At 43.9% G+C, this 15,108-nt stretch overlaps 1 protein-coding gene across 1 annotated transcript in view; it reads right to left on the bottom strand.

Annotated features, from left to right (window-relative positions):
* The window catches only part of LOC109920183 (kinesin-like protein KIF20A), a 49,457-nt gene that overhangs the window by 20,533 nt on the left and 13,816 nt on the right, over positions 1-15,108 (bottom strand). The window contains exon 3 of the mRNA XM_048603926.1: positions 13,277-13,383. Within this exon, the coding sequence (XP_048459883.1) occupies positions 13,277-13,383 (107 nt within the window). The remainder of the gene's footprint in view (positions 1-13,276; positions 13,384-15,108) is intronic.

The following is a 15,108-nucleotide window of genomic DNA, read 5'->3' as shown; positions in this document are numbered from 1 at the left end:
GCCAAGCAGCATCATAGGAGCAGGAAGGCTGACGTTTCAGGCTGACAAAGGGTCTAGGCCCGAAACGTCAACCTTCCTGCTCCTGTGGTGCTGCTTGGCCTGCTGTGTTCATCCAGCTCTACACCTTGTTATCTCAGATTTCCCAGCATCTGCAGTTCCTACTATCTCTGAGTTAATTTTTCATACCACTTGCAAGAAAAGGACTAATGTTTGTGGATTATGTATATAAAGAAGCACAGTATGTTTTTTGGTTTTCTTTTCTTGCAGCTAATACCCTGAAACATTTTGAGGTAGGGATTGATCGTGAGACAAATCAGATGGATCTCATTTGGACAAATTTTGCCCGATTTGGTTACACGTGTCTATTTGGATCCTTTAAGGTAGCCTTTGTTGGTAGCACAGTCAAGAATGATTCATTTTATCATCCAGTTCCACCTCCAAAAAACAAAATGGACCGGAAGGCGAGGAAAACACACATGGCAGTGTTGGCTCTGTTTGGACTGCTGGTGGTGAGAGGTGGGAGTAAGGATGTTAAGCAGAAGAAGGCAAGTTGACAAGATTGTGGATCATTTGCTGAGGCAGTGTAAAGGAATCTTTGTAGAATTTACACTGTGGGTGTTACTCTGTTTCCTGACACATGTTGTACTTAATGTTGGACTAAGGAGGACCTAACCTAATTAATTTGTGCTGTACCTGACCTGGGAATGCCACATTGAACTGTACACTCTGAACCTACCTGGAAACTGTAGCTCAGCCAATGTGAAGGCATATAAATAAAGCATATCTGACCACTCAATGATCAGAGTCAAGATAAAGCTTACAGTGCATTCAAGCTGTTCAATGCCTCACCTAGGAATCATAGAATCTATACAATGCAAGTGGAGGCCATTCAGTCCATCATGCCCACACTAGCCCTCTGAATGAGCATCTTACTTAAGGCTACTCCCCTTGTCCACATGGCCCTGCACATTCTTCCTCTTCAGATAACAGTCTAACCACCTTGTGAATATTTCAATTAAAACTTCCTCCACCAGACTCTCATGCATTGCATTCTAGACCTTAAAGATTGGCTACATGGTTCGTTTCATCCTTAATCAATTATTTCAAATCTGCATCTTCTTGTTTTTGAGAGGGAAGAGAATCTCCCTGTCCATCTGCCCAGCCCCCTCATGGTTTGGAATACCTCATTCAAATCTACTTGTAGCCCGCCCTTCTTGAAGGAAAACTACCTGAAAATTCTCAGATTTCTCCTTTTGGCTGAAGTTTCTGGGAAATAATCTCATGAATCACTTTTTTTACTTCTTTCCCATACACTCACATCCTTCCTAAAATACGGCACCCAGACCAAGCGCAATACTCCAGCTGATGCTAAACTAGTGCCTTATGCAACTTCAGTAAAACCAGCTTGCTCATATATCCCAGGCCCCTATTTATAAGGCTCTAACACTGTATGCTTCATTAAACATGGTTTCAATCTGCCCTGCCACCTTCAATGACTTGTGCACGTATACACCCGGTTCTTTTGGCTTCCACGCCTCCTTTGGACGGGTACCCCTTGTTTTACAGCTCTCTCCATGTTCATCTTGTCAGAATGAACTATTTCACATCTCTCTGCATGATTAAGGGTCTCCGGACTCGAAATGTTAATTGGGTTTTTCTCTCCCTACAGATGCTGGCAGACCTGCTGAGTTTCTCCAGCAATTTCTGTTTTTGTTTAAGAATTTCAGCACCTGCAGTTATAGAGTCATAGAGTTGTACAGCACAGAAACAGACCCTTCTGCCCAACTGATCCATGCTGACCAGATATCCTAAATTAATCTACTCCCATTTTCCAGCATTTGGCCCATATCCCTCTAAACTCTTCCTATTCATACACCCATCCAGATGCCTTTCAATGTTGTAATTGTACCAGCTTCTGGCAGCTCATTCCATATATATACCATCCTCTGTGTGAAAATGTTGCCCCTAAGGTCCCTTTTTAATCTTTCTCCTCTCACCCCAAACTTATGCCCTTTAGTTGTGGACTCCCCCACCTAGGGAAAAAACCTTGGCTACTCATTCTATCCACACCCCTCATGATGTTATAAACTCCTATATAGTCACCCCTCAGCCTCTGACGCTACAGGGAAAATAACCCCAGTCTATTCAGTCTCTCCTTAAACCATCCAAACCTGGCAAAATTCCTGTAAATCTTTGCTGAACCCTTTCAAGTTTCACACTATCTTTCCTATAGTAGGGAGTCCAGAATGGCATGCAATATTCCAAACGTGTACTAACCAATGTCCTGTACAGTCACAACATGACCTCCCAACTCCTACACTCAATGCGCTGACCAATAAAGTCAAGTGTACCAAATGCCTTCTTCATTATCCTGTCTACCTGTGACTCTACTTTCAAGGAAATATGAACCTGCACTCCAAGGTCTCTTTGTTCAGCAACATTCCCCAGGACATTACCATTTCTTTATAGTTTGATGGGATAATACTGAGGGAGCTTTCCCTTAATCTAACCCATATTACAGCTAACTTTGAATATTGTAAAGGCACATTTGATGGTTTAGTTATATGGGCACCAATGTCCAGACCACCATTGGGTGGAATAGCATGCCTAAGTCACAACAAGATGGTCTGTAGCGTTACTGATTAGTAAAGCTGTACTGGTGGCTGAAGTACTAAGATTTAATTCTGAAGAGTCCAGCTTAGATTGTTTTGCTGGATTAAATTTAAAAGTTGCATCAGAGTACTTAAAGTGATGCTTTTGGAGTCCCAATTATCCTGTTGTTTCATTGATGCTCCGAATATTACATTTTTCCAATTATAACATTTTAAATTAAATTGTCGTGAAATACAATGTCATGAGGAATGGCACTGGATTCTGAGGTGGATGTTAAAAGGGGAAAAAAAAACCCATAGAATGGAGACTAAGTTTAGACTGGAGGAGGAAGAGCATATGGTGAATTAAAACTTTATTTTCACTGTAGTTTGTTTTTGAATTTTTTTCACCTCTGTGAGATACGCAACAGAGCTTGATGTTCAATGGAAAATTTCATGGATGTCTAAAACAATTTTAAGGCCTTTGGTACCTCATGCCAAAATGTGACAAAGGTACAATTTCTCAAGTGTGGCTTTCTGACTTCCCACACACAGGCTTAATAGACATCAGTGTTTTATTTTTGATGAAGGATGGCAGAGCTGAGGAACGGTGTTTTCTCCTATTTAGACCAGCCAGAATCAATCCTCTTGTTCCCCTCAATTCCATTAATATCCAGTTTTCTTCTTTTTTTTGCAGCTGTTGGTAACAGCCATCTCCTCATGGCTCACCTTCCCATTACAGGAAATCGCACTGCCATCACGTGAGGACAGAGTACTGGGAATTCAGAAATGGGCGCTCTGTGACTTTCTGCCCTGTGTAAGGATGTTAAGGCAGTAAGAGTTGATCACCATAAAGCTCCATTGTAGAATAATGGGTTTAAGGATGGCATGGTGGCTCAGTGGTTAGCACTGTCGCCCCACAATGCCAGGGGCTTGGGTTTGATTCCAGCTTTGGGCGACTGTCTGTGTGGAGTTTGCACATTCTCCCCGTGTCTGCATGGGTTTCCTCCGGGTGCTCCGGTTTCCTCCTACAGTCTGAAGTTGTGCAGGTTAGGGTGGATTGGCCGTGCTAAATTGCCTATATTGTCCAGGGATGTGCAGGCTGGATGGGTTAACCATAGGAAAATGCAGGGATGAGGTAGGGGGATGTGTCTGGGTGGGGTGCTCTTTGGAGGATTGGGGTGGACGTGATGGGCTAATGGCCTGCTTGCACACTGTAGACATCCTATGATTTCTAATACTATCCCTATTAATTCAAGAGTGCAGGTGCTTGACAGAATGGACCTAGATTTATAAATAGGCTATGTCAGAGATTGAAAGAGGCCCTTCCAATGAAAAAAAACATTGGGGTTTAATGTCTTGCTTTGAGGAATGGATTTGTAATGGGATGCACTGAACCAGGGAATGATTCATTTCAGGTCCATCACCTTTGCATGGTCCCTGTTCTAACAAGGGTGTGGGGAAAATGTCAATCCTCATAGCCCCCCTGATCATCAACCTTTAATGGGCTAAATTATTCAGGTTGTCTGCAGTCACTGTTCAATGAGAATCTAGGCCATTGATATATGTTTGACCAAAACAATAGTGGAGCCAGAGAACCATATTGCTGAGGAAGTTCATTGCTTCCGCAAGTTAGTGAAGGAAAGCCTAGGAATCTTTATTCATCTGCACTTCAGGCCACTTCTCTTTACTAATAGCAATATCCATCTCCCCCCGATTTCCTATCCCATGCAGAAGACAGCAAAATTGGTGGCTATCGAAGAAGGTTCTCAAAGTACAATGGAACCTTTTTCAGGTGGATCGAGGAGTGGCGGCTGGAATTTAATTTAGATAAATGTGAGGTGCTGCATTTTGGAAAGGCAAATCAGGGCAGGACTTAACACTCAATGGTAAGGTCCTGGGGAGTGTTGCTGAACAAAGAGACCTTGGAGTGCAGGTTCATTGTTTGTTGTAGGTGGAGTTGCAGGTAGACAGGATAGTGAAGAAGGCATTTGGTATGCTTGCTTTTATTGGTCCCTTCTGCAGGTATCATTATAAACTGTAACAAACACACAGTATGGGCAAGGGAAATTTTCACTCATGTTCCAACTGAAATCAGAGTGGTGACAGTCACTGTATCCTACCCTTCCAAATGCCACAGCCCCACCCGCCAGTGAGGAGCATGCGGAAAATTCTAGAGTTCACAGGATGTTACCTGTGCCTTCGTCGGCAGCTCCGTTATTTCACTCACAAAGTTTGAGCATCAAGTCACACCCTGGATTTCCTAAATACGAATACAGGTTATACCCAGGGCTGCAGGCTCAGCAGCACTGACCTTCATGCGAAGTATTAAAACAAGGCATGCTTTAGAGTCACAGAGCTGTACAGCACGGAAACAGACCCTTCGGTCCAACTGGTCCATGCCGACCAGATATCCTAAATAAATCTAGTCTCATTTGCCAGCATTTCACCCATATCCCTCTAAACCCTTCCTATTCATGTGCCCATCCAGATGCCTTTTAAATGTTGTAATTGTACCAGCCTTCACCACTTCCTCTGGCAGCTCATTCTATACCCACACTACCCTCTGTGTGAAAAAGTTGCCCTTTAGGTCCCTTTTAAATCTTCCTCCTCTCACCTTAAAACTATGCCCTCTAGTTTTGGACTCCCCTACCCTGGGGAAAAGATCTTTGATATTCACCCCATCCATGCCCCTCATGATTTTATAAACTTCTATAAGGTCACCCCCTCAGCCTCCGACACTCCAGGGAAAATAGCCCCAACCTATTCAGCCTCTCCCTATAGCTGAAACCCTCCAACCCTGGCAATATCCTTGTAAATCTTTTCTGAATCCTTTCAAGTTTCACAACATCTTCCCTAGAGCAAGGAGACCAGAATTGAGCGCAGTATTCCAAAAGTGGCATAACCAATGTCCTGTACAGCCACAACATGACCTCCCAACTCCTATACTCAAAGCACTGACCAATAAAAGCAAGCATACCAAATGCCTTCTTCACTATCCTGTCTACCTGCAACTCCACCTACAACAAACAATGAACCTGCACTCCAAGGTCTCTTTGTTCAGCAACACTCCCCAGGACCTTACCATTGAGTGTTAAGTCCTGCCCTGATTTGCCTTTCCAAAATGCAGCACCTCACATTTATCTAAATTAAATTCCAGCCGCCACTCCTCGATCCACCTGAAAAAGGTTCCATTGTACTTTGAGAACCTTCTTCAATAGCCACCAATTTTGCTGTCTTCTGCAAACTTACTAAGAGAGTAGCAGATTCACAGGGATGAGACTAAGGTAATGGACGTTGCCAGGAAGGAGGCAGATAGAAACAGTAAGTGGCCCAGACTGCACAATCAGTGAGATATGGGACACCTAACATAGACGAGAACAAAGCCTGATGTATGTACACAAGTGAACAGGATCTGAAGACAGGGTCATCTTTTCACTATGTGATTGTAAGTTGTGGGGCTGAGTGATGGGATGTGTACATGACAACACATCACTGAGGAATGAACACTTGTGCCTTTTCAGACTGGCTCTGTCTGTGTATATCTGAATAAACTATCGCAACCTCTATTTGAGTCTCCTGGTGGCTTGACAAGTTGTATGACAACAACAAAAATAGATTAGACAAAATTACAGAGTGACCACACTTCAAAACTAGTTTCTTGGCTCGAGATGTCCAAGGGTCATGGGAAAGACTATGTAAAATTGTCCTTTTCGTATGGAGCTCCCATCTGATAGTGCAAATTACAATGACTAAGACACTGATATATTTTCTCCAACTTTACCACCACTTCCTGCTCCCATCAAAGGGCCATTTTAATGATGAAGACATTAGGCAGCCTCCTCAAGCAATTTTTAAAGCCACTTTCAGCCATGCTCTGTTAAACCAAACCAAAGCGGGCTGATGGATTACATTTTCTTGAGGTAACTTGACCTTATAACGATACTGCACCAGACAATAATATTTTTAACATTTCATTTATGCGTTCATCAAGGATGCCATTTTTGGACAAGCCTCAAACCTGATTTACATATTTGAAATGAGCTTCCAGTGCCTAATTTTGAACACAATAGACGAAATCCTTTTCTGAAGCCTCTCTAGCTGAGTGGATAGAAAGTGGGCATAGTCCCTCGCTAAGATCCTTTATTCTGTCTTTGGTAGTTGCCAAGGATATTTGGAAAAGAAAATGTGGCTAAATATCTGGTTGGGCACCTCTCTGGTGCCCTTGGGTCACAGGGTGTGGGTCCTTGAAGTGCGCTCTCATTCCACACATTTTCCATATTATTCCTACCCCTTGGTTCTTGGTCACTTCAAAATTCTGAAGATTGTTTCTTCCCTCCTTCCTCATCCTCCCCAAGTTGCTGTTCGCAGGAACAATGTGATTTATTCAGTGTTGAGCACTTGCGGTGAAAACGACCTCGGACTGTTGAGTGATGAGATAGCAATTTAGCCCTTGGTGCATACAAAAATCATCAGTAGAAAGCTTTTTCCTCTCTCTGCCTTGGGCTCTTATTGGCCTGCTCAAACCCAATTTATGAGAATCCTTGATGTTTTTTTTCCTGTGATATTAATGTGTTGAGAATCACTGAGATGAAAGTCATGCCCTGAAGTCAGAGAAAGAAATGGATTATTGCAGCTCTTGCACTCTGTCATTTGGATTTGTACGGCAACAGCCATGAGGAGATCTCATTTGTCAAGCTAGCCTTGAACAATGGAGCTCTGCAACAACATCACCGAGCTGGAGAAATGATCAGAACCAACTGCTCTGCCATTTCCATTATCAATGACAAAACATCAACTCTAAATCTTTGAGATGAGATGTTAAACTAAAGCTTTGTGCACCATGGGCATACAAGATCCCAGAGCACGATCTGGAGATCATGGCCCAGCCATCTTCTTCAGACTGATTATCTGGTCACACGTGTTGCTGTTGTTATTGAGATCTTTCTGTTCCCAACCTGGAATGCCTTGATTCGCTAAATGCCACAGCTTCATAAGTATCATAGAATCCCTACTGTCCAGAAGCAGATCGCTCAGCCCACTGGCCCTCCAAAGAGCATCCCACCCAATCCCTGTATTTCCCATTGTCTAACCCACCTAACCTGCACATCCCTGGACACTATGGGGCAAGCTAGCATGGCCAATCCACCCTAACCTGCACATCTTTGGACTGTGGGAGGAAACTGGTGCAACCAGAGGAAACCCACACAGAGAGAATGTGCAAACTGCATACAGACAGTCACCCAAGGCTGGAATTGACCCTGGGTCCCTAGCACTATGAGGCAGAAATGCTAACCACTGGGCCACCATTGGTTGCAAATCCTAGGGTGTTTGAAATGCTTTCGTTCTTTTCCTCAAAGCAATCCCCCATCTTCTGGGAAAGGCTGGTCAGTATTTAATCTCAGAGCTACTGACTGAAAGTATATAACATTTTTGTCAGCTGTGAATGTACTTCAAACATGCAAGATTATTTTAATTACAACCTTCCAATCCTGGAGGGGCAATGGACTGTCTGTAACCCACAAAACACTCAGAAAGAACTGAAATACTGTAAAGCTGAATCACATTACCCTTCCCAGAAACATTTCAGAAAGGAGACTTATTCAGCCTTAACATGTCTCTCAGAAAGAGTGTTGCAAACACCAAATTACGTTGAAAGTGCATTGTTAGTTACTAATTAGGCAAGACCGTAGCAAGTTCTGACAAAAATCATTTAATCGAACATAAAAGCTCATGCAGTTCTGAGGAAGGGTCACCGTACCCGAAATGTTAACTCTGTTTTTCCTTAACAGATGCTGCCAGACCTGCTGAGCTTTTCCAGCAACTTTGTTTTTGTTATAAAAGCTCATGGTGTGTGGGGTATCATGTTGACACTGGCTGGCTAACAGCAAATAGAAAGTACCCATAAATGAGTCAATTTGCGATTGAGAAGATGCAACAAGTGGTGTGCCATAGGGATAATTTCTGCTGCCTCAATTTTTTTTCACAATTTATAGACGTGACTTGGATGAAGAGACACAAGCTGTATTTGCAAAGGTTTCCGATGATACAGAGATAGATAGAAAAGTATGTTGGAAAGATGACATAAGGAAGATCCAAAAAGGCACAGTTAGGTTATGTGAATAGGAAAGAGATCTGGGAAATAGAGTATAATGTGGGGAAATGTACCATTTTGGCAGGAAGAATAAAAAAGAAGCACGTTATCTAAACGGTGAAAGATTGTAGGCTCGTGATGCAGAGGGACCTGGATGACCTAATCCATGATCCTCATTACGCAAGTACACCCAATTCTTCGGAGAGCAAAAATAATGATATTGTTTATGGAGAGGGGAATTGAACGCAGAAGTAAGGGGGGAACAGTTCTTCAATTATACGGTTCATTGGTGAGGCCACATCTGGGGCATTGTATGTAGCTTCCTGAATGCTTATCCACCATGCAGCCGTTCTGAGGCTTGGAAACTATCATAACAGCTCAGCGAATGGTGGTGGAATTGGAGACGAGCTAACAGAGGAGGAAGAAGGTGGGATCAGCATTGTTACCTTGGAGCTCACGATGACAAAATTTCAGCTTACCATCCTTCTTGCTGTCCCCAGCCTTCATTTGGAGAAGCCTTAGAGTACCAGTAGTGGCCTGCTTTTTTAAGGAGGGATATAAATGCACTGGGAAACAGTCCAGGGAATGTTTACTAGGCTAATACCTGGGATAGATGGATCATCTTATCAGGAAAGGTTAGGCTGATTAAACTTTGCATCTACTGGAGATGACAAGGTTAACATAGAACATAGAACAGTACAGCACATTACAGGCCCTTCGGCCCACAATGTTGTGCCGAACTTTTACCCTAAACCTAAGGTCTATGTAACCTCCACCCCTACCTTATACTATCATCCATATGCCTATCTAATAGCCACTTAAATGTCCCTAATGAGGCCGACTTCACTACCCTCTCCAGCAATGCATTCCGTGGCCCGACCACTCTCTGAGTAAAGAACCTACCTCTGACGTCTCCCCTTTCTCTACTTCCACTCACTTTAAAACTATGCGCCTTTGAAATAGCTACCTCCACTCTAGGAAAAAGTCTCTGGCTGTCCACTCTATCTATACCTCTGATCAATTTGTACACCTCTATCAAGTCACCTCTCATCTTTTGTCGTTCTAAAGAGAAAAGCCCTCGCTCTCTCAACCTTTTCTTGTAAGACCTTCTCTCCATTCTAGGCAACATCCTGGTAAATCTCCTCCGCACCTTTTCCAACGTTTCCACATCTTTCCTGTAATGAGGCGACCAGAACTGGGCACAATACTCCAGATGTGGCCGAACCAGTCTTTTGTACAGCTGAAGCATAACTTCACGGCTCTTGAACTCAATCTCTCTATTAATGAAAGCTAACACGCCATAGGCCTTCTTAACAACTCTATCCACCTGGGTGGCAGAATTCAGGGAATTGTGGACATGAACCCCGAGATCCCTCTGCTCTTCCACACTGCCAAGAATCTTTCTTTTAACCCTGTATTCTGCTTTCAAGTTTGTCCTTCCAAAATGAATCACCTTACACTTTTCAGGGTTAAACTCCATCTGCCACTTTTCAGCCAAGCTCTGCATCCTATCAATGTCCCTTTGTAACCCAGAACAGTCCTCCCCACTGTCCACAACTCAACCCACCTTCGTATCATTAAGGGAATTGATTAAAACATATAAGGTCCTGAGGCACTTTGATAGGTCGCATGCAAAGAAGATGCTTTCTCTTATGGGACAAGAGGTCGCAGTTTAAAAATGAGAGGCATCTTGTTAAAGACAGCAAGAAAAAGATTGTTTTCTTTCTCACCGAGAGCAGTAAATCTTTGGAAATCCATTCCTGAGTAAGTAGTGGAAGCAGATCGATACTTTTAAAGATGTATAGATTCTTGATAAATAAGTGGGGGGAAGCTATCGGGGAATACTCAGAGGGAGGGTGTTAAATTAGGGGGCCAAATGCTCTGGAACAAGTCAGTGATTCTGGCTATGCCCGAGTGTGGCATCACCAGACCAGTCGTGATTTTATTATATGATGAGATGGATTCAAGGGGCCAAGTGCCCTATTCATGCTCCTAATTCAAACGATTGTGCGTTCATATCTTCTTGACACTTAATGCAAGTATAACCTGAAGAAATTACCCACTTGAGAACTGATGCAGTACACCAGCCACCCAATCTGACCCTGATGAGTCATTTGGAGCAATTGACTCTCTGTGCCTCCCAGCTTGTGCATTGCAGAGAGCAAGCAGCTTTATCTGCATTAAGATTGTGTGGATTCTAGTTGATCTCCCCACCATGGGTGCAGGGATTTTAGTAACACAGGGGTTTACTGCAGTCCCTGGAAATGACAGAACTGCCCAATATCTTGAAACGACACGGTTCATCGATAGTGTATTTATTTAATGTAATTTCATCTCCCGTAAATGGCAAGAAGGAAATCGTCCTTTCACATTACAGCAGCCAAAGTGAGTTTTTATCAGTCTGAAGAGCGCTTGACAGAATGGATCAGTTTATCAAAACAAAGCATTACTCATCCCAGCTGCCTGCTTAAGCACCTCCCTGAGGGTCTGCAGTTCAAACTGTTATTTTTATCTGTGTCCTCAGAGATATGGAAGATAAATCTCTGTCGCTCATCCTCCTCCCACTTTTAAGTTTCTGCTCTTTCTCCTGAACTCAAGGCCGCTCGTGTGTCTGGCATTAAGTCCAAGGCACTTGCAAACCTGGACCTGCTCCCACTGTATTGATTCTGAACAGGCTCCCAATCGCTTTGGAACTTGAAGCTCTGAATGTAAAACTTCAATACACAGTCTGTTTGCGTACCAACGTTGGTATTCAAAGTGAATTATTCCTTTTCCTACTTGCTATAACATAATTCACTGTTCTTTCAGCTTTCTAAACTCTGGAATTCCATCTTAAACTTCCCTATCCTTTCTTAAATCCTCCCTCTTTTCTCTCCGAGTGTATCCTCTTGCGGCTCAGTGTCAAAATTTGACATTGCTCTTGCCCCTTATTGATTAAAGATGCTATATAACTGCAAGGTGTTGTTAAGCGTGCATATGATAAAGAACTTCCAACAGAAGTTGGAGATCAAAGATTGAAGTGATGGCTAAGGGGTGGCATGGTGGCTCAGTGGTTAGCACTGCTTCCTCATAGCACCAGGGGCCCAGGTTCAATTCTCAGCCTTGAGTGACTGTCTGTGCGCAATTTGTACATTCTCCCCATATCTGTGTGGGTCTGCTCTGTTTTTCCTCCCCCAGTCCAAAGATGTAGAGACCAGGTGGATTGGCCATGGGGAATTGCCTGTAATATGCAGGTTAGGGTGGATTGGCCAAGCTAAATTGCCCGTAGTGTTCAGGGATGTGTAGATTAAGTGGGTTGTTGGGAGATGGGTCCGGGTGGGATATCTGAGAGTTGGTGTGGATTTGTTGGGCCTGTTTCCACACTGTAGGGATTTTATGATGTACAGATCCTTAATTAAGGGATAAGAGATCCTGAGCCATTCCACAATGGGTAAGAATAACAAAGATATTGTTTTAGGAGGTATTAATTTGCCAATCACTGATTGGAACAGAGAAGGAATAAATGGACAGATGTGATCAACTCTAATGAGTTGCCTCAGCTCAGCGGTCTCTTAAAAACATACAATCTCTGACTTTATTTCTCTCCTGGCCCTTGCAGCAATAAAGTGACATTTCCGCGTGTTTATGGCCCTTGTAAATGAGACCAACTCCAACTGTTGTATTATTTCAAGGTCACAATGATGTTGTGGAACTGGGCCCATTGGAAGACTAAATTACAACTGCCCCAATCCAATTCATTCAGCACATGCAATGAGCTTCAGAATGGGGAAACATTTCTGTTTTGTGTTTGATGCTGGATTTACGCCCAATTTTACAGATAAGAGGACGTGGTATTACAAATCCTCAGTTGGTCGTTGCACATGATGGCTCCTTTATGATTTGGCTGATGTGTATTGGGCGGAGCGCTCCCAGGCCCTGAGTGACATGGGCCAGAGTGTGAAATTTGGAAAAAATTAGGTGAGATGTCAAGTGTGACCCTTCTCAATGTCGAGGTTAAAAAAGTTGCATTTTCCAGCTAACTCCCAGATATCCATTCGCTTGTGAGCAGCGAAAGGCTGATAAACATAGATTATTACTCTTTATCAACCTTACTACTAGAGTTAGATTTTTTTTTCAGATTTAGACCTTATTGTCATGTGTCCTCAGGTATAAAAGCACAGGAGGACAGTGAAATGTTTTCAATGTTGCCACACGCAATGCCAACTTAGGTACAAGTGCCTAGGTACAAAAATGTAAGAACAAGGTAGAAAGAAATGAGGAACAATGTTAAAAGTTAAACATGCAGTCCTTCTTAGTAATAGGTTGAAAAAGAAAGAAGTAAAGCTGAAAGTTCAAGCATTGCAGACTTTTTCATAAGTGCTTAGGGATGCTGGGAGCATACAAGGGCTTAATCTCCTCCGCTCTGGCGTGCTTTCCCCAAGCTGGCTCAATCCCTTTCCTTTTCTCGTTGTTGCTGCAGATGTCAGGGAGAAACCTCCAGTGCTACATTGGATCTCAGACTGTCAAAATCCCAAGCCTTGGCTTCACCCTCGGCCCACGCCCCGGTCCTCCATCTCGCCTTCTCCCCGCGCTCCGGCCTTTGGGAACTCACTGAGAGTCCCGGGTCCGGCTCCCAGCCGCTGCCTCACGCTGGACCTCCAGCTGACCGCCCGACAGAGCGAACCCGATACCACCGCCAGCCTCTCTCCGGGAGGTAAGCTAGTCGAAAAAAAAACTGAAAAGAAACTGAAACTAAAAAGAAGAAAAACAAAAGCGAGAGAAGAAGATAAAAGGAAAGGAAGAAGCAGAGAGGACCGAGTGGACGAGCCTACCCAGTTGCTATGTTGCTGGAGATTTTTATTACCCTCATTACTACACACTCATTGATATACAACCTCCCTTTCTCCCAAATGCCAGCTAGAAACCTGAGGCCAGGAATTCCCAATAGAAAGTCAGAGCGGTACCTAGTGACTCCACTTCCTCCTCTGGACTTCCATCTCAGGCACCTGCCACTGGTTTACCACTCTCAACATTGTAAGCAGAATTTGCCCTCAATGGCTCTCATCCATCTCATCCCTCTGAGCTACCAACCCTTCCTACATGCCCTACTCCCTCACTCAGGGCAGCTCACCAGCCTGCCTGGTTCAGGATGGAGTAGCCCTTTTGCTGGTCACAGTCCTCCTTGACTGTTCCATCGCTGCCAAACATGACAAGCTGCCTGGCTATCCAGCTGCACTAAAAGGCAAGGAAGAGATGCTCTAAGTAAGAACAACGTGAGTGCTCAGAAAGGAAGCTAAGAGTCACTGAGAAGAATCTTATTCTGATATATGAGTTGGGTGCCATTCAGCACCAGTGTTGCAGTATAATGTGTCAGTCACTCCATTCATTCATGGGACATCTCAGCAGCATTTATTGTCCATCCCTATTTGCCCAAAGGGCAGTTAAGACTCAACCACATTGCTGTGGGTCTGGAGGCCAGACCAGGTAAGGATGGCAGCTTCCTTCCTTAAAGGGCATTAGTGAACCTAATGGTTTTTCTCCCCTGATGATTGTTGATGGATTCATGGTCATCATTAGACTCATTTATTGGATTAAAATTCCACCAGCTGCAGTGGCGGGATTCAAACCCGGGTCCCCAGAACATTATCTGGGTCTCTGCATGAACAGTCCAACGATAATACCACCATGCCATCCTTTCCCCCCCCACTATGCCATGATGATATGGGGATGCTGGTGTTTTGCTGATGCCAACCTCTGCAGAGAGAAGATGCAGGGGGTCCCCACCATTGGAATGTGCCTCGATTTTCGGGGATTTCTGATCAAGATGGAGGCCTGCAGGAGAAAGCAGAAAAAGCTGCAGGTATCTGCTCGGAGTGTCACATTAGAATCATCACTGCCTAGTTTTACCCCTCTGCCTGGGCAAACAGCAAACAGTGTATAACAGAGGTGAGACAAGGTTGTACTGAGATATCAATGCATACAAACAGTCAAATCACCCCCAATTCACAAGCAAGATTTTCATCCAACCATTAAAAACTTTCAGTTGAAAATGCAATTTTTTTTATCATAACGCCCAGAATCTCAATGTTCCATTCTCGCCATATTTCCCCAATTGACTCACCATTACCCACTTCATTCAGAACATGGGAATTTTTTTTCTAGCCCATTCATAGGATGTGGCTATCGCTGGCTGGGACAACAGTCATTTTGCTTCTTTCATTGCCCTTGAGGAGGTGGGGGTGAGCTGCCTTCTTGAACCGCTGCAGTCCATGTGCCATGGGTTGACCCACAATGCTGTCAGGGGAAGAGTTCCCTGATTTTGACTCAACGACACTGTAAGAACCGTGGGAGACAGTAGGAACTGCCGATGCTGGAGAATCTGAGATAACAAGGTGTAGAGCTGGATGAACACAGCAGGCCAGGCAGCATCAGAGGAGCAGGAAA

This window comes from Rhincodon typus, chromosome 12 (genome assembly GCF_021869965.1).
Source record: "Rhincodon typus isolate 14 chromosome 12, sRhiTyp1.1, whole genome shotgun sequence".
Lineage (NCBI taxonomy): Eukaryota > Metazoa > Chordata > Chondrichthyes > Orectolobiformes > Rhincodontidae > Rhincodon > Rhincodon typus.
The sequence above is the reverse complement of the archived record's forward strand: the minus strand, read 5'-3'. Positions and strand labels throughout refer to the sequence as shown.